Source organism: Chiloscyllium plagiosum, unplaced genomic scaffold, assembly GCF_037043375.1.
Source record: "Chiloscyllium plagiosum isolate Xiang-an unplaced genomic scaffold, Cpla_swu_hap1 HiC_scaffold_6, whole genome shotgun sequence".
Lineage (NCBI taxonomy): Eukaryota > Metazoa > Chordata > Chondrichthyes > Orectolobiformes > Hemiscylliidae > Chiloscyllium > Chiloscyllium plagiosum.
In genome coordinates, this window is record NW_028270144.1 from 100,830,901 (window position 1) to 100,856,334 (window position 25,434).

At 41.0% G+C, this 25,434-nt stretch overlaps 1 protein-coding gene across 2 annotated transcripts in view; it reads right to left on the bottom strand.

Moving 5' to 3' along the window:
• Positions 1 to 25,434, bottom strand: part of trpc4b (transient receptor potential cation channel, subfamily C, member 4b) — a 97,832-nt gene that overhangs the window by 24,062 nt on the left and 48,336 nt on the right. For both annotated transcript variants that reach the window (XM_043692114.2, XM_043692115.2), the window contains exons 2-4: positions 23,613 to 24,017; positions 18,549 to 19,067; positions 3,953 to 4,289 (exon numbers count right to left, since the gene is read on the bottom strand). In XM_043692114.2, the coding sequence (XP_043548049.1) occupies positions 3,953 to 4,289; positions 18,549 to 19,067; positions 23,613 to 23,990 (1,234 nt within the window). In that variant the 5' untranslated portion in view covers positions 23,991 to 24,017. The remainder of the gene's footprint in view (positions 1 to 3,952; positions 4,290 to 18,548; positions 19,068 to 23,612; positions 24,018 to 25,434) is intronic.

Consider the following 25,434-nt stretch of genomic DNA (forward strand, 5'->3'; position numbering starts at 1 on the left):
TTAATACGACATTATCAGCAAGAATGGAAGTGCACAGAATTGTAAAGCAACGGTGTGACATGAGTTAATATTAGTTTTAAGAGAGGAAGGAAGAAAGGGGTGCAATCTGATTGGTTGGATGTGACGAGTAACATTTCCTAGGGATTTGTACTGGGCTTTTCACGGTACTTAGCAATGACTTAGATTAAGGAATAATGTGTAATATATACAAGTTTACAATTGTCACTAAATTAGGAAATATAATGTTATGTGGATGAAAGGAGAAAGCCACAAAGTGACACAGGCAAGTGACATTGCAGAGAAAACTATGCAGCACCTATAAAGAAACAATTAGTATTGTTTACCTGGTTACAAACCTTTAGGGACTGAACATGACTTATATTAAAGTTTTCAGTGGAAATAGTATACAACTATGTAAGTTAATCATGGAAAATTAGGTATGCTATTTTCTAGTTGTACTAATGGAATTAAAACAGACAGTTGATAAGTTAATGATTTCCCACCAGAAAAATAGCAGAAAAAGGATTTTCATATGAAAATGGTAAGCTTCGTGTCCAAATGCTATGCAGAATTATTTCTAAGCCCTTGCTAATGAAGTATCGGGGCCTATAAATACTGCAGCACTCACTTTTCTGATTCTGGTTGTCATACCAGATCTCTGATATTGCAATCAGGAAGCACTCAGATATTGAAAAGCAGCTCTGGCAGCATCTGTAGAGAGACAGGGAGAGAGACAGAGAGAGAGATCTGAGACTGATATGACTACTCTTCAGGGGAAGGGCAGAGTGAAGAGGAGTCATATTGGAACATTAACTCTGTTTCTCTCTCTACAGATGCTACCAGGGATGCTGAGTTTCTTCAGCACTTTTTATTTTGTTTCAGATTTCTATCGCCCACTGTATTTTGCTCTTATTTGAGTACTTAGATGTGACTTCACTGGGAAAGGAATACTAAGCATTTATCATCCATGCCTGAAATAAATGTTTGGGCTTTTACATTATACAAATAAGAGGTCTAATGCCTGCTTGAAGCTGGTACTTTAAATATGACGTCCTTGAATTAACCCACATTAGTGTGATGTAGGTAGACTGGGTCAAATTAGACCTCAGACCTGCCTGCTAATGATAGTAATTTTTTTTAACCTGGCCTGCCTGTAGAGCTGAGTGGAGCAGGGATCTTCCTGACAAAAGTTTGATACTGTTTCTGACAATCCTCCAGACTGTTATCATTTCTGAACTTACCCAAGACTACGCCCCATCTTTCAGCCTCCTGTCCAGACTGCAATTCCCTCTCTTCAGCTGCTGAATCCCTCCTTGCAACTCTGTTCCCCCTCCCCACCCCAGTTCTAATTCATTGCATCCCCTGGGGTTTGATCATTCCACCAGCCTCAGGCCTTCAGTCAGCCTTAGCTTTCACTTCACTTATTTAAGAACTGCTACAATGCAAAGGTGTGTAATCTCAGTCTTCTTGCTGACTGGCTGTTCTTGCCTTGTAAAATGACCAAAGATCCACTATCAGGGACATCTCGGTTCTCACTATTCAGATGTAATGCCTAAAAATGAGCATCCATAAATTTCCAGGTCCTGGTTTTAAACCACAGAACAGATTACATTGTTAATGACAAATAATAGAATGAAATGAGAAAATAAAGCCACAAATCAAGCTGTTTGTAGTTCAGTTTTACCTTTTTGCCTTTTAAATGGAATTTTTAAATGCATGCTCCTGGCAGGTGATGAATTTCAATTTCCCAGCATGAAATCTATCAACACAACCCCAGTTTGCAGCCACCATTGCAATAATTTAACTTTCCGCAATTCAGTTGCGGTTTTTAATGCTAATGTCATTAAGTGTAATCAAGATATAGTATGCAAGTCCTGTACGCACTGTGTGATTGATAGCATTTTAAAATCTATCCCTTGTAATATCTGCAACCTGCGGTGTTCTGTGACCTAAATTGATCTATTCAGTATAGTGAAAAATTCTGGAAAATTAAAATGTATAAGATGTGACTTAGGACTAAGGAATGTAAAATTTATACTTCCAAAGCTATTGTTCAATCTATTCATCTTTACTGTTGAATTACATAGCAAGTTAAAGCAGCCTGTAATAATGCTTATCTTTCACAAATGCCAACAACCCAATTCTATATTCTCACCCTGCTTCCAGGATTCTACCTTCTTTCTTTCTTTCACATAGCTAACTTTAAAAAAAAATCTTTTGAACTCTCTTTTATACATGTTCAAAATCCAATTTTCTCATTTCCCGTTTTGAAATTGTTAATTTACTAAAGTGGATATTGTCTATAATATAAGCCTAATCAATTACTGTGCCTGTGTGCTAACAGGCTACCCAGTTGAAGTAACTAGATCAGTGGTAAGTACCTTGAGTAATCTATCTTCTCCTGAATCCATGACACTGAAGCTAACTGCACCTTTTAAAAAATACATTTTTTTCAAGATTTTCCCCTTGCAGTCACCTGGACAATTTGCAAGAAATACAACATAATAAGAAAACAGCATCCATACTGCATGAGAGGGGTGTGCTAATGGGTTCACAAGTAGAACCTGAATGGTAGAGGTATTTCCATGGAGAATGCACTGGTTGTTGATGGTTGGCAGTTAACTGCCAAATATTGTTTAGATTTTAAATGAGGCAGGTTGACTCTGCCCAGTCTTTGAGACTGATCACACTAGAAGGATATCTCACCGTGGGCGGCACGGTGGCACAGTGGTTAGCACTGCTGCCTCACAGCGCTAGAGACCCGGGTTCAATTCCCACCTCTGGCGACTGACTGTGTGGAGTTTGCACATTCTCCCCGTGTCTGCGTGGGTTTCCTCCGGGTGCTCCGGTTTCCTCCCACAATCCAAAGATGTGCAGGTTAGGTGAATTGGCAATGCTAAATTGCCCGTAGTGTAAGGTAAGGGGTAAATGTAGGGGTATGGGTGGGTTGCGCTTCGGCGGGGCGGTGTGGACTTGTTGGGCCGAAGGGCCTATTTCCACACTGTAAGTAATCTAATCTAAAAAAAAAATGTTTGACATAAAGCTAATCGTTTTACACTGTCCAATGCAGCAGCAACAGTGATGATCAGTAGTGATGAAAAGGAAATAGTTCTCATGTTAAAAAGACAGATTCTGCCTACTACACCAATAAGTAATGCGACATATATACTTAGTGTGATGGTATATATGTAGCCAGTTGAGTCCAAATCTAGCAGATCGTATGAAACAGCATATCCCTGATGCTGTTCACAACATGAAAGTACTGACCAAAACCACTCAGTCTGTACTTACAAACTCACCACACAATATCCAACATTAGATGTGACTCCATGATTAGGCAACATTTGCTAAATAATCCTGATTGTATAAAGAATTACCCTGATAAACAATTTTAGTTTGTCCATTGGGTTAGCCCTGTTGTGCTCATGTGTACTGGAAGTCACAAACATTAGTTCACAGGACCCTGTTCTTTGCAGTTAGAATGAATAGACACACAAACTGTACCTGTTTCAACTTGACAAAATGTGTGATTGTAATCCTCTGTTTCACTTCTCACAGGAATGTCTTGATCAGTCAGAGTCAACCTGACTCCTTTTAAATTTAGCCACTGCTTGGCAGTTAACTGTCTGCATTCTTCAATTATTATATTCACCTGAGGGTGTTTAGAAGCTCTAAGATTTACAAAGTCGTGAAGATCAACGTGTAATCTCTATAAACTCCTCTAAGTCATTGGATCCACAAAGTTTGGTGCCCTCTTGTAACTGGCACAAAAGGCTGTCCTTTTTATGTAAACTCAGTAAGTTTTAAAACTGAATCTAACAGACTACACACCTCAGCTCCCCAGACTCTCGATGCATCTGAGATTCACACATTGATTGGAATTTAAAGTGGGCAATGGGGAGGAATTTCTCCTACTAGTTCACACATTAACCATCACATGCAAATAAATTACCTAGCACCCAGGGAAGTATCATCCATTCAACAATGGTTGGTGGAGGACCTTGCATGTTTAAATCTGTTCGATCAATGTGCTGGGATGCCAACAACAGCAGGAAAAGAAAAGTCAAATATGATGCAGTATGACAGATAAACTTAATAAATGGTTTTCTAATAAAAAGGCCTAATGTGCTTTTTGGTGCTATCAAGTAGCACACAGAAAAAACTGGAAATAGCAGTCCGATGCCGATGCAGGTCAGGAATTTAACGATCCAATGTCGCCGTCTCCAGCCAGGAAATTCATCATACCAGCGGGAAGCAAGGAGTTGCTGACAGTTTGGCTGGGCGACAAACTAGAAGAAAAGGCAAGAATTAAACACTTTTAAAATGTAGAACATAATTCAGAAGAAAAAATACTGAGTAGGATAAATTCATTTGAAATTAATTTAAAGACATACAGGACTTCAGCTCAGATGGTTAATGCACAAATCAGCATAGTATTATATTTGTAACATTTGTTTAGCAACCTAAGGTATGTCAAAAACTGAATTTTGCAAAAAAGCATTTTCAACTGTACTGCCTTGTTACCCTAGTGACTCATGGCTAAGATTGCGTTTCACTGGCACCAACCTGTCACCAAAATTCTTCATGTGAGATTCCAGCTATTAAGCACTCGCAATCTATTCACTCATGGAGAGGATCACATCAAAATCTGATCCTAAGTTTACTGAACCTCATCCCACATTTCCTGCATTGGGTTGTGATTGACAATGACCTGTTTTCACCTCCTCCTTGCCTAGGGACATGGCTACTTTGAGTAATCTTACAGAACTAAAGTCTGCTAAAAGATCGAGTCAGTACAGATTAAATGATAAATCTGGGAACATACTAAACCATGTATTGGACCAGGAAGTGGTGTGCCTCCACTGGTCCATTAAACAATGCACACTTAGTCCTCACCGTCTATGAGGGGTGGGGTACATTTTGTTGTAGCTAATAATAATTGCACATACAACTAAGGCCCTCTCCAATGTAACAAGAATGACCACTCCATGTTTAACAAAGCAGACCATGTGCGGAACTGGGCGAGACAGTGGGTTGTGGATGCTCAAACTCAGATGATGTGGGAGAAGTGTACATAGGAATATAGAGATGAATGTAGGAATATATCGAGGCACGTTCTGCTCTTTTGAAGGCATTTCAAATTGTTTTGGTGTGGATGAAAGCCTGATGGGGTCTGGAAACGGTCTTGCACGTAACTAATCTGCAGATAGCAAATTAGCAGATGACCAGGATTGAGTGCACAATGAAGCAAACCTTTCACAAAGCGGAGTAAGAATTCCACTAGCTAATATGTACAGTAACATAATTCTCAATGAATTAATTTTCTAGTTGGTCTTTTTCTCAGAAGTTTAGTAGATTAAATCTCGAGATGTAAATTAAGACTATTGTCACATATAGTAACCAGAGGAATTTCTGTCTCAGTAGGACAACAAAACAAAAAGGGGTTTGGATGTTTTAAATCTAGTCTTAGCTCGTTTTTTTGTGTGGTAATACAATGCAGATGTCAACTGGAAGCAAGTTAAATTGCAAAAACGAATGCTTAGAATTAACTATAGCACAACTGTGAACATGAGTTTATTGTCCATATTTAAGGCTAGATGAACTTTCTGGACTTTAAGAAATCAAATGCTGTGGTTCTGGGTGAGATAATGGAGTTCAGGTAGAAGATTGCCCTGATCCCATTTGCCAGATCCTCCTGGCAAATCCCAATTTGTTTATTAACCAGGAGCAAACCTTCTATGATGCCTGGACACCAAGCAATGGTTTGGGCACTGAGCACCAATTGCAAATGTGTACTTTGAGGAAGATCTGACAAGAGATTTATTTTCTATGTTGTTAGTTGGACCTCTATTGCACTAAGCACCACTTTGCATTGTTGAATCTTGAGGACAATCAATATTGAATTAAAAGATCAGACATAAGTTATAGAATCCAACGATGGGCCCAAAAAACCAGACACAAAAGAATTTCCATTGTGTTCTGATTTATTTTCCACTGTTTTGAGGATATTGAATTAAGTAAAACAGTACATGTGCATATGACTTTCAACAGCCATTGAACAAAAGCCTTTGGAAATTGCAGCATAGCCATTTAGCACTTACTTGTAGACCAACCCGCTGCTTTTAAATACAGCAAATAGATATAATTAATCTCCTGTTACTGCTCCAAATTTTGCTCCAATCAACCTCAATTCACATATGAACTGTCTGAGCTGTGGCCCAGTCTTCCTGATACTGAATGAATGCAGTCATCCTGATTTTATAGCGAGATTGGTTTGAGTCAGCTCTGCAGAAAATATTATTTTGGACTAGGGTCTAGAATGACCAATAAAAAATGGAATGAAGAAATAGATGAGGATAGATTGAATGCTTGAAGTGGAACAGCACAAAAGATTTTGATTTCTACAAATAGATGATGTATAGGAAGGGCAGGAGAAGCACGTGAGAGCAAAGGAGAAAGGGGATTCCACAAATGGTGATGAGGCGGGTATTTCTGCAACAGTAAATGGGATTCCAGGAAGGTGTGCAGCCTCCTTTGCACTAGGGGTAAAATTGTGATAAAGTGACTGTTAGACATTTCTCTGGAAGAAGGTAAACTGCCCAGAATCATGGTCCACATTGATATCAATGACATAGGAGCGAAGAAGGATGTGGTTCTGAAGGCAGGAAGGTAATTTAAAAAGGAGACGTCAAGAACAGTGATCTCAGTATAAGTCCCATGCCACACACTAGTGAGCATAGGATTAACAGGATGGATTAATCATGTGGCTAGAGGATGTGGCTGTGGTAGGAGGGAGGTCATCAGATTTCTGAGGTAGTTGGAAGGTGGGACTTGTACATATTGTGTGATTTACATCTTAGCAGCACCAGGACTAATATCCTCACAAGGAGATTTGCTAGTGCTGAAGGGCAGGGTTTACATTAGTTTGTTCAAATTGGAGGCAAGTAAAGCTGGTAACAAGAAGCAGAAAAATGTCAAATGGAATTCCAGGTAGGCGAAGAAAAGGTGAAAAGTCAAAAATACAAAGTGAAGAGCATTCTTCCTGAATATCTGCAGCATTTACAAAAGGGTAGATGATTTAAAAGGTACAGATAGAGTACTCATAAGTATGCTCTGAAAGCCCTTACTGAACCATGACAAAATTGAAATTAAATATTGAAGGATATTCAATAGTCAGGAGGATAGGCAAGAAGACAACAGTGGTGTTGCATTCCTAAGGGGTGGCTTAGGTACATTAGAAAGGAAGAGTCTCATGTCAGAAAAATAAAATGTGGAATCTGCTTGGCTGCAGCCAAGAAACAGCAGATGACAGCCAACATTGGCAGTTGTTTATTTAGCCATTGTAATGTATAATGGTACTAATCTGGAGACTAGAGACGCATGCCTTCAGTATGCATGTTGACTTAGTAACCTAACTGAACACTAATACTGTGAAGGATGAGCTTCTGAAGTGTGTTTTTTTGAGAGCAGTATATTAACATTGTGATTAGAGACTGCCTGTTCTAGATCTACAGTGTGCAGTAGAAAAAAGCTAATTAATAATAAGACTGGTTTCTCATAAATAGCTCACTATTTCTCTCCCCACTGATCTGCTGAAGATTTCCAGCACTTTTTGTTTTTACTTCAGATCTCCAACATCTGTAGTGTTTTCCTTTTCTTTGAGTGGATAATTAACAATAATTCTTGTAAAATGACCTTTAGGGATAAGTGACAATGGTATGATAGAATTTTGCATTATGTTTAGAATTTGGATATTTCACACTGGTGCCAGTTAGTTCATTGTGAACAAAGGAAATTGTGAAAATATGAGGGCCAAACTGGCTGAGGTGGAAGGAGGCAAGATATTAAAAAACATAATGGTACTTAGGCAATGGATAGTCTTGAAATATTTATTAGATAGTTTATAGTAATTTTACATTCCTTCAAATACACAGGGCTTAGTGGTTAGCACAGCTGTCTCACAGTGCTAGGGACCTGGGTTTGATTCCACCCTCTGGCAACTGTCTGTGTGGGTTTGCACATTCTCCCTATGTCTGCGTGGGTTTCCTCTGGGTGCTCTGGTTTCCTCTCACAGTCCAAAGATGTACAGGTTAGGTAGATTAGTCATGGTAATTTGCCCATAACGTTCAGGGATTGCATGTGTCACCATGGCACAGGTTTACAAGGATAGGGCAGGAGTGTGGGATGTATTGGTTGTACTGAATGACCGGGCAGGTTCAAAGGACTGAATGCCTTACTCCTGCCCATGTTGGTCTACTGAAAATGATGATTTGAACTGACATGATCAATCAGTAACTTAGCAAGTCAAGAACTTTATTATTACATTGTTTTCTGGACCCAGGAACAGTTATTACTGAATCCATAACAGTTTAGAATGGCTTCACACGGTATGCCTTTGATCATCAAATGTGAGAGTCCAGGGTCTTGGTGGCCACACCCTTTGAATTAAAGGGAATTTTGAAGCAACACTCATCTACAGTAAGAAAGTCATTTGGGAGCTAATGCACATCTTACGGAATGGAACACACCCTGATTAAGTTGACATGCTTTGTACAGTTAGGTCTTCTACAACATCTACCAGAAGTTTCAGTCCAGGCAGAAAACAATACATAGATGATGAGTACACTAGTTTATGACAATTTACCCAAGAACAGGAGTTTTCATCTAAAGGACATCAAATGTCAGTTTGTGAAGGCTTTCAACTGCTTTCTCCCATTACTGAAGCTCTACACCAAGAAGATTAGATCACATATTGTAAAATAAAACTCTCAGCTTTTCCTCCAGTTTGAATTAAGTATGGTGAACTCCCTTCAATTGTAAGAGATGACGGTGAGTCTTTTTCTTCTCCTAAGATTCCTAACCATCAGACACACTGAAGACTTAAACCTGAATATATGCCACCATATGGCCTAGCTTCATCATTCCACGAAGTAGATCTTGTCGAATGCAAGATCTTTGGTTATTGTATATACTGGATTACTGTGATACTCTCTCAGATCAAAGACCAGAATCCTTAAAAAGTAGAGAAGTTATGGATTCAGCTTCACAGTGAGATGACACTGACAGGGATGTGCAGGTAGATCCTTATAATTCTGTCCCAAACTGCATGGAACAGAAAAATTAGGGAATAGTGAGGATTTCACATGCTGGAGAAGTCAGAGTTTATAAAGTGTGGTGCTGGAAAAAACACAGCAGGTCAGGAGTGGATAGATGGGAAGATGGACAGGTAGATCAGGTCAAGAAGGCAGAGCAGAGTCAGAGTTGGTGGATTTGAAGTAATTAAGTTAGTCCCCGGATAGATCCAGGAAAGGGAGGGAGGTGTCAGAGGTGGTCCAGGTGAATTTGAGGTCAGGGTGAAAGATGTTGGTGTAGTGGATAAAATGTCCCACCTCCTTATGGGAGCACGAAGAGTTCCACAGCAATATTGGCACCATCCTCCACCTTTTCCTCCGCGACATCAATGACTGTATTGGCACTGGTTCATGCTCCCACAAGGAGCTTGAACAGTTTATCCACTATCCCAATATATTCCACCCTGACCTCAAATTCACCTGGATCATCTCTGACATCTCCCTCTCTTCCTGGACCTCTCCATCTCCAGCGACCGACTTAATAGTGACATCTACTTCAAACCCACCGACTCCCACAGCTACCTTGACTACATCTTCTCTCACCACCACCCCCACCCCAAAATAAAAACACGATCCCTTACTCCCACTTCTTTTGTTGTACCTGCTCCCAGGATGAGTGATTCCACTCCAGGACATCCCAGATGACCTCCTATTTCCAGGACTCTAATTTCCTCTTCCCTGTTATCAATAATGCCCTGAATCAATCTCCTCCTACTCCTGCGTCTCTGCCCTCAAACACCAAACCCCCCCTAAACACAGCAAGGATAGAATCTCTCTGGTCCTCACATTTCACCCCGCTCATTTCCAAATCCAGCGTAACATTCTCCGCCATATTTGCCACCTACAGTCAGAGCCCACCACCAAAAATATATTCCCCCCCTTACCCCATTTGCATTCCATAGGGACTGTTCCCTCTGTGACCCCCTCATTAGGACGATACTCCGCACAACCCTGTCTCCACACCTGGCACCTTCCGCTGTCGCCGTAAGAGTTACAATCGCTGCACTCTAACCTCAGTCCAAGGCCCCAAAGGATCATTCAAGGAGCAGGAGAATCGATGTTTCGGGCATGAGCTCTTCTTCAGGAATGAGGAAAGTGTGTCCAGCAGGCTAAGATAAAAGGTAGGGAGGAGAGACTTGGGGGAGGGGCGTTGGAAATGCGATAGGTGGAAAGAGGTCAAGGTGAGGGTGATAGGCCGGAGTGGGGGTGGGGGCAGAGAGGTCAGGAAGAAGATTGCAGGTTAGGAAGGCGGTGCTGAGTTCGAGGGATTTGAGTGAGACAAGGTGGGGGGAGGGGAAATGAGGAAACTGGAGAAATCTGAGTTCATCCCTTGTGGTTGGAGGGTTCCTAGGCGGAAGATGAGGCGTTCTTCCTCCAACCGTCGTGTTGCTATGGTCTGGCGATGGAGGAGTCCAAGGACCTGCATGTCCTTGGTGGAGTGGGAGGGGGAGTTGAAGTGTTGAGCCACTGGTGGTTGGGTTGGTTGGTCCGGGTGTCCCAGAGGTGTTCTCTGAAACGTTCCGCAAGTAGGTGGCCTGTCTCCCCAATATAGAGGAGGCCACATCGGGTGCAGTGGATGCAATAAATGATGTGTGTGGAGGTGCAGGTGAATTTGTGGCACATATGGAAGGATCCCTTGGGGCCTTGGAGGGAAGTAAGGAGGGGAGGTGTGGGCGCAAGTTTTGCATTTCTTGCGGTTGCAGGGGAAAGTGCCGGGAGTGGAGGTTGGGTTGGTGGGGGGTGTGGACCTGACGAGGGAGTCACGGAGGGAGTGGTCTTTTCGGAACGCTGATGGGGAGGGGAGGGAAATATATCCCTGGTGGTGGGGTCCGTTTGGAGGTGGCGGAAATGACGGCGGATGATACGTTGTACATGGAGGTTGGTGGGGTGGTAGGTCAGGACCAGTGGGGTTCTTTCCTGGTGGCGGTTGGAGGGGCGAGGCTCAAGGGCAGAGGAGCGGAAGTGGAGGAGAGTGGTGGAGAGCATCATTGATCACGTCTGGGGGGAAATTGCGGTCTTTGAAGAAGGAGGCCATCTGGCTTGTACAGTATTGGAACTGGTCCTCCTGGGAGCAGATGTGCGGAGACGAAGGAATTGGGAATATGGGATGGCGTTTTTACAGGGGGCAGGGTGGGAGGAGGTGTAGTCTAGGTAGCTGTGGGAGTCGGTCGGTTTATAGTAAATGTCCGCGTTGATTCGGTCGCCTGAGATAGAAATGGAAAGGTCTTGGAAGGGGAGGGAGGAGTCTGAGACGGTCCAGATGAATTTGAGGTCGGGGTGGAAGATGTTGGTAAAGTGGATGAACTGTTCAACCTCCTTGTGGGAGCACAAGGCATGCCGATACAATCATCGATGTAGCGGAGGAAAAGGTGGGGGATGGTGCCAGTGTAGCTGCAGATAATGGACTGTTCCACATATCTTCCAGGTGAATTTGAGGTCGGGGTGGAAGGTGTTGGTAAAGTGGATGAACTGTTCAACAGTTCGTCACTTCCTGCTTCTCCGCCCTTGAGCCCCGCCCCTCCAACTGCACCAGGACAGAACCCCACTGGTCCTCACCTACCACCCCACCAACCTCCATATACAGCGTATCATCCGCCGTCATTTCCGCCACCTCCAAACAGACCCCACCACCAGGGATATATTTCCCTCCCCTCCCCTATCAGCGTTCCAAAAAGACCACTCCCTCCGTGACTCCCTCGTCAGGTCCACACCGCCCACCAACCCAACCTCCACTCCCGGCACCTTCCCCTGCAACCGCAAGAAATGCAAAACTTGCGCCCACACTTCCCCCCTTACTTCCCTCCAAGGCCCCAAGGGATCCTTCCATATCCATCACAAATTCACCTGCACCTCCACACACATCATTTACTGCATCCGTTGCACCCGATGTGGCCTCCTCTATATTGGGGAGACAGGCCGGCTACTTGCGGAACATTTCAGAGAACACCTCTGGGACACCCGGACCAACCAACCCAACCACCCCCATGGCTCAACACTTCAGCTCCCCCTCCCACTCCACCAAGGACATGCAGGTCCTTGGACTCCTCCATCGCCAGACCATAGCAACACGACGGTTGGAGGAAGAACGCCTCATCTTCCGCCTATGAACCCTCCAACCACAAGGGATGAACTCAGATTTCTCCAGTTTCCTCATTTCCCCTCCCCCCACCTTGTCTCAGTCAAATCCCTCGAACTCAGCACCACCTTCCTAATCTGCAATTTTCTTCCTGACTTCTCCGCCCCCACTCCCACTCCGGCCTATCACCCTCACCTTGACCTCCTTCCACCTATCGCATTTCCAACGCCCCTCCCCCAAGTCCCTCCTCCCTACCTTTTATCTTAGCCTGCTGGACACACTTTCCTCATTCCTGAAGAAGGGCTTATGCCCAAAACGTCGATTGTCCTGCTCCTTGGATGCTGCCTGTCCTGCTGCGCTTTTCCATCAACACATTTTCAGCTCTGATCTCCAGCATCTGCAGTCCTCACTTTCTCCCCAAAGGATCATTCCAAATCTGGCAGAGATTTACTTGCATATCTTCGAATATCATTTACTGCATCCGTTGCTATTGATATGGTCTTCTCTACATTGGAGAGACCCAGCGCAAACCTGCAGAATGGTTCAAGGAACATCTTTGGCCTGCACACATCAACCAACCCCACCTTCCTGTGGCCATCCATTTCCACTCCCCCTCCCACTCCTCCTATGACATATCCATTCTTGGCCTCCTCCACCACCTACAGAAAACTACCTGCATACTGGAGGAGGAAGACCTCATCTTCAGCCCTGGGAACCTACAACCTTATGGCCTCAACATTGAATTCACCAGTTTCCAAATCTTCCTTCCCTCCATCCCATCCCAGATCCAACCCTCTGATTTGGCTCCACCCTCTTGACCCAACCTACCTGTCCATCTTCCTTCCCAACTATCTGCTCCACACTTCTTATTGACCTTTGTCCATTATCGCCATCCCACCGACCTTTTCCTGAGCCCCATTCCCCACATTTGTTAACAGTCTCCTTTACCCTCTCCTGTCCTGGTGAAGGGTTATGCCCGAAACATCAACTCTCTTGCTCCTTAGACGCTGCCTGCTGTGCATTCTACAGCGCCACATTTTATCGACTCTGGAACAGGAACATTTACCACCAATCCTGAAACCTCACAATAATGTTCTACTTTTCTTTGAGAACCCATAAAATCCTTCGTCTTGAGCTCCAGTGATCCTGTCTGTTGAGACAGTAAGAAACTCTGACCTTTTAAACCTTATCTCGTCCTTTCATATTTACTCCAGTTGCTGCCTGGCAGGTGTAGCTGTGAATCTTCAAATGTAAACAGTGGGCTCTGCAGGGATTTTCACTGAATTACAGTAGACCTTCTGTGAGGCATTCAAAGAAATGCATTTTTACTCTGCCATTCTTCCATCAATGTATCCACCCTTTCTTCCTGAACTTGTGCATACAAGATGCTAACATCCTACTTTTACAATTCAATGATGCTACTCCTCTGCTCTTCTTTGTGGATACAACTTCATCATTAAATAGTCTCGAAGGTTAAGACCTCTGAAATAAAATCTATTTTTATCTTATCAAAGGAAAGTGGTACCCTCTCAATAAGCATCATTTGTCTTCATTCCAATGAAGCTGCTAGCGAGTTTTGAGAAGATTTGTACCTCAGGTTGAGGTTCTGGATGTAGGTTTGCTGCTGAGACGGAAGGTTCGATTTTAGACGTTTCGTCACCATACACGGTAACATCTTCAGTGAGACCTATGTTTTTTTTCCAGCTGTTGTATGTATGGATCCAGGCCAACATTCCTGCCATCCTCCTCTTATGTTATTTCGCATGACTACCTCTAGAGAATAGTGCAACCTCCAAGCATTTGAATTTATGAGCAAGGCCTTTATTTGAGGGGGGGGGGGGGGCAGGGAAGAAGGTAGATGTCTTAAAACACATCTGTTCTTAAGAGGAATATCGATTGGAGCTGAATAACCTGTACTCTATGACAGAATCAAACAGATAGTCACTCATCAGTATTCATGCTGCAAAGTTCTTGCAGACAGGGGTGAGCCTTGGTATCTCCTGCTACAGAAAGCAGCTGAGGCCAAGATAATTGAATGTTTTTCAAACAGGTGCTAGATAGTTATTAGGGCTAATGGGATCAAGGGAATGGGGAGAAAACAGCAACAGAGGAATGAGTTAGATGGTCAGCAGGTTTGAAGGGTTGAAATGCCTACTCTTGCTTCTAATTTCGATGCATCTATCTACATGTGATGGCTTCAGGGATTATTGGTCTCTTTGTCAAAGGAAGTATATAACTGCACCAGAGATTCCCTCAGATGAGTAAAGAAATAGATGTACCTTGATTTCAAGCAATTTAAGAAAATGAAACATTATCTTATTGAAACATATAAAATTTCCAAGAAGGTTGAAAGAGTAGATTCTGGGAAGAAGTTTCCCCTGTCTCGGCATCTTGAGCTGGAGGTCAAGCATCAAAATAACGGGTAATCCATTAAAAACTATGATGGTAAGAACTTTCTTCAAAGGTTGTAAATCTACTCTACACTCCTGTGGGATGGAGATGTTTAGTCATTAAGACCATTCAACAAATGCTTTTGGAGTTTTAGATATTAGTAGAATTAAGGGCTGCAGACATTGTGCAGAGTTACAGAGCTGAAGTACAAAATGGGCTATAATCTTATTAAATAACAAAACACGTTCAAAATTCTTAAGGTTGCACTATTTTTGTGGGTTTCTCAGGATATGTGCTAACTTACAAGACAAGACACGAGGAAGCTCAGAGGAACACAGGGACATTGGAATGCTTGTCCACAGATCCCTGAAGGTGTTTGGACAGGTTAATAGGGTATCTTGCCTTTATCAGTCAAGGCATAGATTATAAGAGCAGGGAGGGTAACTTTGGTTAGGTTACAGCTGGAGTACTGTGTGCAGTTCTGGTCACCACACTATAGGAAGGATGTGATTTGCACTGGACAGGAATGCAAAGGAATCATCACAGATGCTGCCAGACCTGCTGAGCTTTTCCAGCAATTTCTGTTTTTGTTTCTAATTTCCAACATCCGGTGTTCCGTTGGTTTTCATTTCGATTCACCAAAATGTTGCCTGGGGTGGAATATTTCAGCTAGGAAGAAGGAATACATTCAGGTTGTTTTTTTTTACAACAGAGAAGGTTGAGTGGGGGAGGGCGCAACCTGCTTGAGGGGCATGGATAGAATGGATAAAAAAAATTGTGCCCCTTGGTCAAAGGGCCAAGAACAAGTGGATGCAATTTTAAAGTGAAAGGCAGGGGGTTCAGAGGGGATTTGAGGAAACGTTCTCTCACCCAGAGAGTGGTAGGGGTGTGAAATGCATTGACTGGGAGGGTAGTTGTGGCAGGCAACTTCACTTGAATGAACATTTGAAGTGTCATGACATTCAAGGCTATGGGCCTAGTGCCAGAAAGTCATACTAGTGTAGGCAGTAGTGGGCATTTGCTGATACAGATTCAATAGGCTGAAAGGCCTCTTCTGTACTGCACCATTCCATGATTCTACTTCATTTCAGCCAGAAGAACACACCAGTAAAAGAAGCAATCGTAAATGCCTCCATCATATGTTTAGTTACAGTTTTGTCCTAGGCACCTTTATGAAATCAGTCTGGTGTCAATTTACCATTGCATACAGGAGGTGACAATTGCTCTTCAATAAAGCTCAGGAAAGGTCTCTATCATTGATGTGTTTTGCTGTATTTCAATAAACAAATTCTTACTGCTTATGAAGTTGTTGGATGAGAGGGAGAACAAAGTGTGTGCTCAGGAAAGAGTGGAACAGGATGGTGAGTCCAGTGAAAGGCAACCAAACATTGACACATAAAGTCAATTTCTTTTCCCACATCTTCCCAAAGTTCCTCACTGTTGGGACTTTTGATTATTTCATTTGTAAGGTAAACGTTTAGAGCCATTACCATAATTGGACTGAGAGTTGTAAGCTATATACACAAATGTAAAGCTCTATATAGTTAAGCCTATGCTAATATTACAGAACAATATTCACAAAGGTGTCAAACAATCCAATTAATCAAGATACATTATGTCCTTCTGTGCATGTCAGCTACTAAATTTGCTGTACCACCTATCTACTACTGCTATGAAGTGCTCTAAGAAGATAGGATTGAGCAACAAATCGTTGTGATGACTCCCCGGAGCTTCAGTTGAACGTTATCTCAATGAAACTAGTGAGCTGAGAGGGATCAGCTTGTGATAGTTTTCTCTTTCACTGTCACAGAATGATAGGTCTATGTTTAAAGCCCCATCATGTCATAATGAAAGCAGGCCCATTGCAGTCTCTTAAGATATGAAACCATAACTGACCATTCCTTGCAGATCACTGACACTGGATAGGAAGGCTAGTGGGTGAGAGGTTGAGTGTTAAAGTTAGTTGAATGAGATGGATGTGGGGTGGAGCGGGTGCATTCAAGTCGGTAGCATTGTCCTAGATAGCATCAAGCTTCTTAAATGTTATAGGCTTCTTGCAGTAATACAAGGAGGTGATAGGATTCCACCACACTCCAGATTCGGGCCTTGTACATGGTAGAGCGGCATTGAAAGTCAGGTGGTGAGCTGCAGGCTGCAGAATTCCTAGTGTCTAACCTTCCCTTGTAGTTACAGTATGTATATGGCTGGTCTAGGTAAATTTATGGTCAATGATAACCCATAGGGTATTGATAGTGGAAATTCAATGATAGTAATACTATTGAATATATAGCAGACATCATTAGATTCCCTCTTGATGGAAATGGTCATTGCCTAGCACTTATGTGGAATCCATGTTACATCAGCACTAATCTGAATGTTGTCCAGATCTTGTTGCAAATAGACTGTTATGTAAACTTTGTTCTTTGAGGCAGGAGTCTAAATTGGGCCATTTCTTGATGTTGTGATTCTTCCCAGTTTAAGGTATTTCCACGGCAACATAGATGCCATTTCTCAGCAAATTTGATTCAGTCCACGTGATATTAAGAAATGATTGAAGGCACTGTATATTGCAAAAGCTGCAGGCGCTGACAACATTTTGGCTATATTCCTCAAGCCCTGTGCTCTGGACGGTGACATCTTCCTTGCCGAGTTGTTCCTGTAAAACTATGATATTGACATCTATCTGACAATATGGAAAATTTCTCAGGTCTGTTAGTTTTGGGAAAAATAATACATATCCAACCTGATCAATTACTGCTATAACAGTCTATCCTTAATCTGATTAAAGTGATTGAAGGTACCATAAACAGTGCCATCAAGCTCCTTGATACCATACTTGGTCAAATACGGCCTTGATGTCAAGAGCTGTCTAGGCTGTAATGAAGTTAGGAGCTGAGTGGCCCTGGTGGAATACAATTTGGGCATCGCTGAACAGGTTATTGCTGAACAAGTACTGCCAGAGCACAAGGCTTCAGGACTATTTCCAAAATGTTGACAGTGTGTACCATCTGCAAGATGCACTGCAATAATTCACTGAGACAGAACCATCCAAACCCTTGACCACTATCATCTAGAAGGACAACAGATACATGGGACCATCGCCACGTGTAAGTTCCCCTCCAAGCCATTCACTATCCTGGCTGGGAAATATATCAAATTCCTTCAGTGCTCGGTCAAAACCCTGGAATTCCATCCCAAACGGCACTGTGTGTTTACCTGCACTAAATAGATTGCAGTGGTTCAAGAAGATAGCTCACCACCATCTTCTCAAATGTAAATAAGAATGGCCAATTAACACTGGCCCAGCCAACAACACCTACATCCCTGTGAGTGAATTAAAAGATTCCCTGGCTAAATTGGGCAGATGATCCTGAGACCCCCGGAGAAAATGCCAGATAAACAGTCTTGAATGTAGAATGCTGACAATTATAATTCTGTTTTAAAAATAGCGATTGATATCCATAGTAATCATGTGAAATGCATTGGGAGCAGCAATAATTAATGAATGATAGTTCAATGGACCAAATGCTCCTTTCTCCTCTGCATCCTATTACTGAACTGCGTCTAGAGAGAAAATACATTCAAGATTTTAATTATCGAAATTCAAACCCACAACTGCTTACAACAATCCAATTTATATAGCCCTGGTGAAAATTTCCATTTTTGTAGTGTGCTTACTTTGATAGTTTTATATTAATTACTCCGAGATAAACAATTGCAGTACTTTTCTCTTTAACTTGCACTTCTCTCTTAACAATACCAATTTACTAGGCATTAAGTATGAAGGTGGAAGAGAATAAAATGAGCCTCTGCAATTTAATTCTACATGAATCCACATTTAATTAAATCTTGGAAGTTGCTGACCCATCTACAGACTTATTTCTAGCGCACAATCTTGTGATCAGGGCACACAAGTTAAATAATAAATGATTGCTTTCCAGTATTCTTACCTCTTTCTGATGATACTTAATTGCCAACTTTAACCTGGAAAGATCATTAGCCGTCTGCACTTCCAGAATGCTATTATCATCTCTATAATTAAGTATTATTTCTAATTCCCGGGAGCTCCTTGTCTGGTCCAATAAATCTTTTGCAAATGATTCACACTGATGTGATAATTCCTCATATTCAGATTTAAATTCATTTTCCACTTTACTTAGTTCCTGAAGCTCCCAGCTCAAATGAAATGCAGTCAGAAAGGGGTCTTCACTGGACAAAGCAATTAAAGATGGACTTGCTAAGGCTTTGTATATGTTCAGTCTTGATCGAGAATGACGTAGACTGTCAACATCTGAGCTGGAAACACACTCCACACAGTTGCAACGAACTTCATGAGGCTGTGGTATAGACACTCCCCTCTGCACAAGAAGCTTTATGATCTCATAATTGTTGGTGTGGGCTGCAAGAATTATTGGTGTAATATCTGGTGTAAATTCTGAAAACTGTTTATCTAGTAGTATTGGTGGAACCTGTGGAACAAAACACAGGAAATGCATCATTGTGAGCAGAACATACTCTGATCAGTTTTTCTCTCATTTTATCAGTGCAACTGGAGCAGAAATTAGCTGAACCAATGCAACTTGTTGTGGATTTTTAAGTTTCAAGTAGTTACTTCCAAAGCCACTTACACTGGCCCAAATCTTCCAATATGAGAAGATGCTTTCAACCTAATTCATACCATTAATGCATTTTGGGTTCCTAATGAAGTCCCAAAATATGCACATGTATTGCACTTATACAAGAATTTTAAACTTCCAACGGCTGTTTTTATTCTGCCCAGACTGCCCTATGATTCTAGTTGCAGTGGGTGAGATAGTACCATACAGATCTAGACTGTTTTCTCTGTACGTGCTTGCTCAGGAACCATGTAAAAGTCCTTAAACTTACCTACATATTCTTTCAAATGTAATTAACTGTCTCACAGATGAAAATACATTCTGTTCACGCAAGTTATCAGCCAGTTCAAGTAGGAGACCCAGTGAGACCATTTTGTTCTCCTCTGAATGAGGCAATTAAATTTAAACTAGTTATAATCCTTGAAAGCTATACATTCCCATAACAAATTCAATCTAAAGCCTTCTATGACTTGAATTGTAACTAATCTTCAACATAGGAGTTTATACTATAGTGTAAAAATACCACAGTCATGTTCTCCACTACTACCAACACTTCCTCATCACATTATTCACACCCTTCCATGTACGCATGCCCTCCGCTCCACAGTGTGGTGTCAGGCAGATGAGTTAAGTATTTTGATTTGGGGGGAAAGCAGAGGGTGGCACAAGCATTGTTAGGGTGAGGGTGAGTGTAAACATGGCCCATCGTGAAGGGGTTGTGTGAGCATTGATCAGTGTATGAGTCTGTGCAGATTCAGAGATTGATTTACATTGTTTTAATGAAGCTGTCAATGAGTTAAAGATAGATATGAAGGGGCACAGTCTTACTTCATGGCAAGAAAAGGGGTCATAGCTACACTGTATTTATATCCAACAATTTACCTCCTGATGGTGTCTGTCCCTACACCCTTGCTCCACAAGCATCCTTGCTACACAAGTTGCAGTGTAAAATGGTAAGTGGACTGATTAAGTAGCAATGAATATTGGACATATTCTCTGTAGAACTGACTAGAAGATTTGGGCTAATAATTCTGAATTCTGCAATTTTTCATACTGGCTCAAAATTAATTCCCAACAAAACTGGCCCTCCCTGAAGGTCAGAACTGAATGACTCCAGTCATTGCACTGACTAAGGCATACATTTCAGATGATACACATTTTCTTAGAAGCACAAATACTGGTTCATATGTTTCAAGGGTTCTCTCTTACCAAAGATTTGTTCATTTTATTAGAAAATGACTAATGTATACAGTGAAATTATAATTATTTCAATACAGTTTAATTAAAGAATTTTAATGACTTCAAGATGAGTCACTCTGGAGAAGGACTGGACAGCCTTATTGTAAATGCTTGTGATAAACACATTTTCAGCGATATTATTTAACTACACAAAGACTTCTTTCCTTAGATACCTCAAGGTAATGAAAGAAAGTATTAAAATGTTATGTTCTGTTGCTCAACTTGATTACGCGGTTCACGCAAGATTTTAAAACTGTGATTTTACTGATGGATTTTAACACAAACTTTCACTGAACCAGTGAAAATCTAGATTGCAAAACAGTTCCAGCATACGATGAGACCATGGTTAATCTGCACCTTAATTCATTTACATTAACTTATAATTGACTGAACATTCAGAACTTTTAGGGAGAAAATTCCACCAGCTTTTGTGAAAAAACTGCCTCTTGGCTTCACCCCTGACTGATTAAATCTAATGTTTGGATGTTGAGTAAACGTTCTCTCATATACTGAAGATAACTACATTGATGTTTCCTCTCCATTTCACCTAGTGCCACTTAATTGTCTCAGAGATGAAAAGACATTCTGTTCACACAAGTTATCAGCCACTTCAAGTGAGAGACCCAGTGAGACCATTTTGTTATCCTCTGAATGAGGCAATTATGTTTAAACTGGTTATAATCCTTGAAAGCTTTAAATTCCAGTACAGAATTCAATCTATAGCCTTTTATGACTTGAATTATAACTAATCATCAACATAGGAGCTTACACTACAATAGCTGACCATCTGGTGCATTGTATATGTCTTGATACTATAAATGAGCTATTAACTTATTTTTATTCCTATTCCCTTATCCCATAAAATGTTATACATTTTTATTAAGCATTGATTCAATTTCCCTACAATAAATTCTGTTTCTGATACAATTTCCATACTGTAGCTATTCCATTTAGAAAAAAAAAGTCCCTTCTCCCTCTTTGTGGCAATCTCATGCCTTAATTCCCAGCACACCAATCAGTTTTATTCCCTATTCTCCTTATCAGAAACTTTGATACCTTTGCAGATCTTGGTCAGATTTTATTTTTATACTGTATATTCCAGCAAAAAAAAGAACCTCTCAGTCTTTCAGAAGCAAAACAAAATATGCTGGAAATACTCAGCAGCCGAGGCAATATCCAGGAGAAACAGAGCTAATGTTTTTAGCCAGAGATCTCTCATTAGAGAAATATCAGCATCCTGAAATGTTTGCACCAACCTTATTGGAGAAGTGAGAAGTAGAACAAAAGCAGAAGAACCATGCCTAAAAGAAAAAGGTTCTCCTTAGGTCCTGCTAAAGTAATGGCAGTGGCTCATGAGCATTATGGAAATCCATTTCCCAGATGCAGGTATTTTTAGCAGCCATACTTGTAACACTAGCCACAGCCAGAGATAGAGATCAGAAATTTTTAGGAGACATCTACATGAAGAGATTAGCGAGGATGCCAACTGAGGGGGGAACAGAATGGGTTGTAAACTATCACAAATTGAAAGATTTGTCAAGCTCTGATGTTAGCCACACAAACACCGCTCATTCTCAATTTCCCCAAGTTTCGAAATATTGTTGATTTGCACCACAAATGCACAAAAATGTAGTCACTGCAGAAAGTTAGGAATTCTATTTCCTGACTTAAGAATCCTTTTGAGACAAAATCTGTGCCACTGAAATGCCACTCAAACTCAGAGTGTCACTCCAACAGGTTTCTAAAGGTTTGTTTCCAATGTTTTTCTTTCTGTATCTTTATTGTCTCTCAATTCAATTGTTTTTCTTTCTCTGCACTTCTCCACCATAATTAATTTTATTGCAATCCATTCTATTTCCCTCATCTCCCTCATTCATTGTTTCATTCCCTATTCTGATACTTAATTGGTTAAGAGAATAATCTTTTAATGTCATAGATGTTCTAAATACATTGTTGATCACACATCCAACAATTTGTAGCTCATGAATTAGAACCAAAAAGTGGGCAGAAAAAAAATCTAACTCTTGTAACCCTCCATGAGATTTCTGCTAGACCATTATGACTGACAGAAAACAATAAACCAATGAAAGACGCTCCATCAGGAGGTGATATTACATCGATTCATTCCAATGCATGTTATGAAGACTTAATTCTGAAAATTACATTTTGCAGCACAGTACATGAGTCGTTACTATATCACATGTCAAATCCAAAACCACACAGCACCAGGTTAAGCTGTGCTTCCAAACCACAGCTACATGTGGAAGAAGCAGTGCTCTGAAAGCTAGAACTTTCAAATAAACCAGTTGGACTATAACCTGGATGTTGTGTCAATTATAACTTTGTCCATCCCAGTCCAACACTGGCGCCTCCACAACATGTCATGTCTGGCATGCTTGGAGTAGAAAGGTGGAATAGGTGATTTTGACTTTTGGGTACCCAAAACTTTCCAGAATTGGAGGTTTTTCTCACCTCAGCAATGCCTGTCATAAACTAATTACTGGAGATTGTTTGCTAATATTGTCATATCATGAGACTACCCAGATGGCAATGTCAATGGAACTTTTATTTCATTGGGCAATGTATATCTTCCTAAGAACCTAAACATGCAAAACAAGCAGTTTGAAGACATTTCGCAGTTACGTGGGTGAATGCATATGATAGCTTACCTCCATTACTGACAACTAATTCTACCCAAATTGCGTCTATGTCTGTTCTTTCCTTGTTTATACCCTTTAAATACACAGCAGCTATATGCAAACAAGCTTAAATGAATTTGATTGTTAACTCAGGTCCAAAATAATAACCTACTAAAATAAATAATTGTAAAATAATTGATTCCTTATTTATTAAAATATGAAAGCCATTCAAATTATGCATTGAGTGTAATTAACAAAAGTCTTATTGACTCCTTTGGTTGATTTATTGTTCCATTTATCAGTGTTTTGGATCAGATTTAAAATATGATATTATGGTAGCAGAATAAATTAGGCAATGCATTTTCTAGTATTGATTCAAAATTATGAACATCTTGACTGCACTTTATAATGAGGAACCTCGAGATTAAAAACAATGCGCTGTTTTTAAAAACAAAAGACACGAAACATTCAATTCAGATATGTCATACATGCTGTACACTTTATTTTTGAGACAACTTACTTGCTTTTCTCCACTAGGTTTCTTATGATTTAATAGTAGTTCAACAGCCCCAACAACTTCCTTCCTGATGGCATGGAGAAGAGCATCTCCTACATACACATTGAAACTCAGAAGAAGTTCAATAATTTCCAAGTTCTCATTCTCAATGCCTATGAGAAGTGCAGTCCGTCCCAGAGGGTCAATACAGTTGATGTTGATTTTAAAATAAATCTCAGCTTCTTCAAGAGCTTGTTTGACACTTGCGTAATCACCTTTCTCAACAGCACTCAGGTAAGCCTTTTCTGCAGGAGAGAGTTCAGTTTCTGCTCTCACAATTCGAAGAGAAATTCGATCTCTGTATGGTGCATTGTCACTTCTTTTGTAGTACAGCTGAGCCATAGTTCATGCCATTTCAAAGCCTTGTCTCTTAAAGAAAAGAAAGCATAAATATAATTTTAACAGACTAACTGGTATAATCTTCACAATAATAGTTACAATTCTTTTCAGAATAAAAGCAGAAGAAAATAACCTTAATGTTACATCTCAGATATCTGGAAGAATGGTAGCATTGCAATGGTAGGGGATTTTAACTTTCTAAACATAGACTGGGACTATCATACTATAATTGGCTTGGATGGATAGGAATTTGTAAAGCGCCTACAAAAATATTTCTTTATTTAGTATGTGGATGAACCTACAAGAGAAGGAGCAAAATTTGATCATCTCTTGAGAAATAATACAGGGTAAGTGACTGAGGTATCATTGGGGGAGCACTTTGGGACAGTGATCATAATTCTAGAAGTTTTTTTCTTTTACTATTAATTTGTTAGTTATGGAAGAGGATAGACCTGATCTAAAAGTTAAAGTTCTAAATTGGAGGAAGGCCAATTTTCACAGTATTAGGCAGGAACTTTCAACGTTGATTAGGGGAGGTTATTCGCAGGTAAAAGGGCAGTTGGAAAGTGAGAAGGCTTCAGAAATGAGATAACAAGAGACCAGAGGCAATATGTTCCCGTTAGTGTGAAGGGCAAGGCTGGTGGGTGTAAAGAATGCTGGGTGATTAGAGAAATTGAGGCTCTAGTCAAGAAAAAGGAGGCATTTGTCAGGTATAGATAGCTGGGATTGAGTGAATCCCTTAAGGAGTATAAGGGCTCTATGAGTATACTAAGAGGGAAATCAGGAGGACAAAAAGAGGAAATGAGATAACTTTGGTAAATGGGGTTAAGGAGAATCCAAAGAGATTCTACAACTAAATTAAGCACAAAGGAGTAACTAGGAAGAGGGTCTACACGTGGAACCACAGGAGGTGGGTGAGATACTAAACAAATATTTTGTGTCAGTGTTTATTGTGGATAAGGATATGGAAACTGGACAACTTGGAGAAATAAACAGTGTTACCTTGAAAAGTGTCCATATTACAGAGGGGGAAATGCTGGACTTCTTAAAATGCATAAAGTTGGATAAATCCCTGGGACCTGATTAGGTGTATCTCAGAAATTTGGGGGAAGCCAGGGAAGTGATTGCTAGGCCCATCGTTGAAATATTTGTATCAATCATCTTGGGTTAGGATAAGCCAGGGAACAATCGACCTGTGAGTTATCGGAGGGGATTCTGAGGGACAGAATCTACATATATTTGAAAAGGCAAGGACTGAGTAGGGACAGTCAACATGGCTTTCTGTGTGGAAATTTGTGTTTTACTAACTTGATTGAGTTTTTTGAAGAAGTGACAAAGAAGATTGATGAAGGCAGAGTGGTGGACGTTGTTGATTTGGACTTCAGCAAGGCATTTGACAAGGTTCTGCATGGTAGACTGGTCAGCAAGGTTAGATCACATCAAATCC